This window comes from Montipora capricornis, chromosome 12 (assembly GCF_036669925.1).
Source record: "Montipora capricornis isolate CH-2021 chromosome 12, ASM3666992v2, whole genome shotgun sequence".
Classification (NCBI taxonomy): Eukaryota; Metazoa; Cnidaria; class Anthozoa; order Scleractinia; family Acroporidae; genus Montipora; species Montipora capricornis.
In genome coordinates, this window is record NC_090894.1 from 16,874,340 (window position 1) to 16,879,339 (window position 5,000).

Below are 5,000 nucleotides of genomic sequence, written 5' to 3' on the forward strand. Positions count from 1 at the left end.
TTTAAGCGACCTCTCAAATTCCCGGGTTGTCACTCGTACCTAAATAAAGGAGAGGCTGGCAAATAATTTCTAGCTTACCTCACATCTCGCCGACAAAATCACACTTCTCCGGCATCAGTCACACTCAAACTCCGGCGATGGCCACATGGATAAATTTACTTCTCCTTGATTAAGTTTCGAGGTCCAGTAAGCAGCTGTGCGGAGGAATGGAGATTCCATGCCAGTTAGAGTTTAACTGCTCAAATAAAGTGCAAATGAAACACCCTAATCAGTTAAGTCTGTTGAAATATAAGTTCTTCACGGCCAACGTTTGCAAAAACGTAATCCTTCCTTGAAAGAACTACTGGCGAGCAAGATTCGGGTTTAAAACCTGAAGATGCAAACAAACGGCTCCTTTGGGAGCCACCACTTCTACCGAAATCAGTGATTAACAACAGGTTTCAATATGTTTATCTTTAGTTACTGAAGGTTTTCAGTTCAATTTGTGACCCCTACAAGCCAGTTTACTCCTTCTGAAAGCAATGGTCTCCTGTATAAGCCGCACCCGCGATTTTTGACCCAAAACTTAAAGCAAAAATATGCGGTTTATACACGAGACTTTACGGTACCTATCTCAAAGTTCCAATTTTTATTTCATGCGCTGTAAAAAGTGCAAGGTCGAATTAAGTATATCTGATATCTTGACTTAAAACAGGACATTTATCCAGATTTAGCAATTTCAAGGACCATTTTGAATTTTATTGTGAGATGTCCTCATCACTCAAACGGATGCGATTGGACTGGTGAACTCAGAATTGTAGAGGCGAGTGGCTTTTATTTTGACTTCAAAGTGGAATATTTGTTTCAACTGTGCGTTCAGAAAAAAAAATGGGTTTCTTTCTTGTCGCCCATAATTTAAAAACACAGGGCTGCCTTTGAAATCAGCGTGAATTTTTTTGGGTGCATAATTTCTTTTTTCGTTTATTGGTGGATTGCTCGGTACGTCGTCGCTTCCGCTTTCGGTGACACAAAACAATCGATCTCTCGATCGCTTCTTGATATTCGTTTTCGTTTCCCCTCTGAAAGTACTTCATTTTGCGGAAAGGATTTCGGCGCACCCGAACTTAAGTTGTTAGGATTGCATTAAAGTTGCACACACAAATCTCGACATTTACGCCTGGCCATCCACTAGACTTTTCGAGGTTTTTCGAAAACAATCAAGCTACTGTAGCATCACTTCAAATATCCGCAACCAGGACGAAAATAGTCCTTTAAGTTTCCGAAAGGGTTACATTTACAATTTTTGGCATTCCAGATTCGAGAAGCGAATAGTTAGTCGAAGGTAACTTTTCGCTATCAATTTCTGAAATTCTTCAAGCTGACGAAGAAATTTCTTTAAGCCCCAGCCCCCTGAGAGTGAGACTTGTAGATGGTGGCCCCTTCAGGGGTAGGCTCGATTTCCAGTCCTTTTGGGAGTGCAGTTAACATCCTCCTCCCAAATGACGGCTGGATCACTGGTCCGCGTCGTTTGTCCATGACTTAGCACCCGTCGAAATTGTATTTTGTATTTCGTACTTGGCAGGCAGGCGACTTTCTGATTGGTGGAAAAACTTCAGGGGTAAATAGGTTAAATAGACTAACTATTACCAATAACTTCAAAATGACTCTGCCCTCCTGAGGGGACCCTGATAATTAAAACGTAATCAATTGTTTTTTTAGACGCACGAAGCTGGTTGCAGTTTCATTGGAGTGAAGTGTCTGAATATGCATTGTACAGAAGCCCCGTTAAAAAAGGATCTGCAGAAACACATGACCCAGGAATGCCCAAAGCGGGAAGTCATATGTGAATACTGCGAAACCAGATTTATTTTTTTCAAGAGACAGGCAAAGATAACATAAATTAATTTATTATATACTCAATAGAATATCGCGTTTCTGATTGGTTAATGACGAATGTATGAATAAGTTGTAAAGTGCAATACGGAAGTTGCTGTGGAAACAAAACAATGGAGTAAATAATAAATAAAAAATCGTATGAACTTTCTCGTAGCGATTTATGGTCACTCGTACTGTTTTGAAAGTTCTCAAATTACACTCTACTACGGTCTACTACACTCCGCTAGCAAAGCCTTTCTTTTGCTTGCTCGATTTTGGCGTTTTCGAGAAAGACTCTGCATGAATCGAGTAAGATCTTTATTGAGTATATGCTGCATGCTGCCGGGATACAGTCTCGAATCCAAACCTAATATGCAAGATCTCGCCGCCATCTGGGTTTTTCGCGGTACAGCGGGCTCAATAGTAACCATCGGTTTTATCCCTAAACGGATGCTCGCACTGGAAAAAACCAGTTAAACGAGAGAAAACAAGATGGACTAGTCGAGAAGTTCGGGCTTAGACAGCGTCAAAGAGTTGTAGCGATTCAGGCAGAACCTCCTTTCCTCCTCCTCAGTAAAGAAAAGACCAAAGGAGGCTCTTCTCGCAGGGTGGGTCTACTAGGGCTCGTGCAATTTTGAAGACTTTCAGAACATCACTCGAGCCCATAAATCACGAAATGCACGATTAAGTTCATACGATTTCCTATACTTATCATAGAGGGTATGAGCCAAGATTTTCTGATGAACAAAGAATTTTAAAGGAATGTTGTCCCAAGCAGCGTGTGTATGCGTATGGAGAGAAGGTTCTTCATCCATCATATGCACACGGTAGCGTTGGCCTCAGTTGAATTCTTTCCAAAGAATTTTAAGTTTATTTTGCGGCTGGGAAAGGAAAAACTAACCAATCCTGATTAGGCAGTTCTTCTGTTGCTACTACTTCTACCACTACTTCAATTTAAACGGTCCTGAATACCAGTGCGAAATAATCACTAGTACTAAGACGAACTAAACAGAATTTGAACTGGTTATGCTTAGATCAATCAACTTTCTTGAGGTGGGAGTAATCCTAGTTTGTTCAGAAATCAATAGGCCATTTTCGAGTTTCATGTCTGTCTCCTCTTCAAAGCGAGTCAAAGTGTGAAGGTTTTGTGATAGTAGTTCGTTCTACTTTACATATAAATGAAAACTATAAGAAAAACTTCGCACTTAGACTCGCTTTGAAGAGGAGGCAGAAATTAACTCGGAAATGGCCAATTGACTCAGTCCGTATGTGTCAGGTGTGTTCGTTATTTATGAATTAGGATTGTTGACCGATCGTGCATTATGTTACAGTTTAGATCAACTGGCAAGTCTGAAAAATCCTTTTTGTTTAGAAGAATCAAAATCATCCACTAAGAATTGAAATCGACAAAAAATATTCAGAGCGGAGCTAAGGGGCCTGTATCACACAGTTACCATAAAAGGTCTGGAGTTTGGTGTGATAATTTCGATGACAAGGCTTTCAAGTTGGTCATTGCCGAGGTCATCCCAGACCGGACAATTTATATATTCAATAAATAAATGGATACTCCCATCACCGCGGCGATCTTTCCTAACTGCTTCAAATCTCAAGATCGTTGATTCAATTGTCTAGCTTTATTTAGTTAATATCTAGTATGTCAATTTTGGAGCTAATTACGAAAATTTTAAGGTCAACAAAATGAGAGAGCAAACTATTTACACTTGACGCTGCCATAACAAGGCCCACGGCGAAATAGGGTTACTCTGTACCTACAAGACACTCGATAAGGGTTTACTGCCTCAAAGGCCTCATTACGGATGGTTACACGACAATTATTGACGACGAAATTTAGACTTCTGTAAAGGAAAAAGTTACAGGTGTAATTGGTGATTTGGTTGTTTAATTTCCAAGGATCATTTTGATGAATGCACGAAGTACCCGATGTCTTGTCCCCAGAAGTGTGGAGAGGAAGAAATTCCCCGTGATAAGGTACAATCTCACTGTGAGCACTGATTTGCCACTGTTCATGTGGTTTTCTTCCACTGAGTGATAAAATGTGATACAGTTTGACACATCTTCGCTTTGTGACTGTTTGAAAAAAGTCTGCATGTCCCTCTTAGCCAATCAGAAACAATTGTTAACACGCGCTTTCGGTATAAGCAATTAACGTAAAATATTATACTGTATGATATTTTTCGATAAATTAATATACTGCGTCATAATTAGCTAAATTGAATTGTAATTTTTGGTATTTTCATTTACTTTATAAGGCACCCTCCAGTTGAAAATCAGGTTTGTGTTGAACTAAGCTAGCGTGGATAAAAACGTTGATCTAATCTTATCCCACGCAAAATCACACAGAAGTATCTGTGGAGTAACTATATAACCTCACAACTGCATACAAACTCGCTTTGCCCTTGAAATCTGGTAGGATACTTTCCTACAGCACATGGGCTTGGGAAGTTTTACTTCTCTTTTCCATTGAATTCTGTGACGGTATATCTGGCAAATCGCATTTAACTTAGTGAAGTATATTCTTTCAAGAATGATAATTTTAATTCAAAATCTACAGATGAATGTCCACCTCAAAGAATTTTGTTCTCACACTATGGGTGACTGTACATATGCCTATGTTGGCTGCGCACTAAAAGTAAGTTATTTTCTTATTTAATATCTTTGCTTAAACTAGTGAAATCAATCAAATTACAGATTTTAACTTAGCACCAAAGGAAGGAAATAAATACTTTTGAGGTTTAATCAACTTATTTGATGTGTCACTTAAAGATATTAAAATGGTGTTGTATAATTTTTTTTGGCGAAGGTTCAGCGAGGAGCTCTCGAGCAACACGTAAAAGAAAACACAGAAGCTCACTTAGCACTGGCTTGTAAAAGACTTCAAGAATTTCAAGTCTTGTTAGCTGTCAACTTTAACAATATTAAGGAAATTCAAGCCAGCATTGGGAACACTGATCCCGATATATCTTTAGCCTCAGAAATCAAAGATTTATCGGGATCAATCCGGCTAAGCAACAGGTTTGTTCAACAGCTACGAAGTAAAGTGTTTGAGTTAGAAAACACCATAAACGATCTTCCAGGAGAAGAATTGGCATTACAATCTGAAGTTGATACTTTAGATGAAGAGTTTC

The 5,000-nt window shown here is 39.1% G+C and overlaps 1 protein-coding gene across 1 annotated transcript in view; it reads left to right on the plus strand.

The window, feature by feature from the left end:
- Positions 1 to 5,000, plus strand: part of LOC138025290 (TNF receptor-associated factor 6-like) — a 13,207-nt gene that overhangs the window by 7,725 nt on the left and 482 nt on the right. Inside the window, exons 3-7 of the mRNA XM_068872528.1 lie at positions 695 to 802; positions 1,699 to 1,863; positions 3,766 to 3,843; positions 4,427 to 4,504; positions 4,676 to 5,000. The exon at positions 4,676 to 5,000 is cut by the window's right edge and continues 482 nt beyond it. Coding sequence (XP_068728629.1) covers positions 695 to 802; positions 1,699 to 1,863; positions 3,766 to 3,843; positions 4,427 to 4,504; positions 4,676 to 5,000 — 754 coding nt within the window. The remainder of the gene's footprint in view (positions 1 to 694; positions 803 to 1,698; positions 1,864 to 3,765; positions 3,844 to 4,426; positions 4,505 to 4,675) is intronic.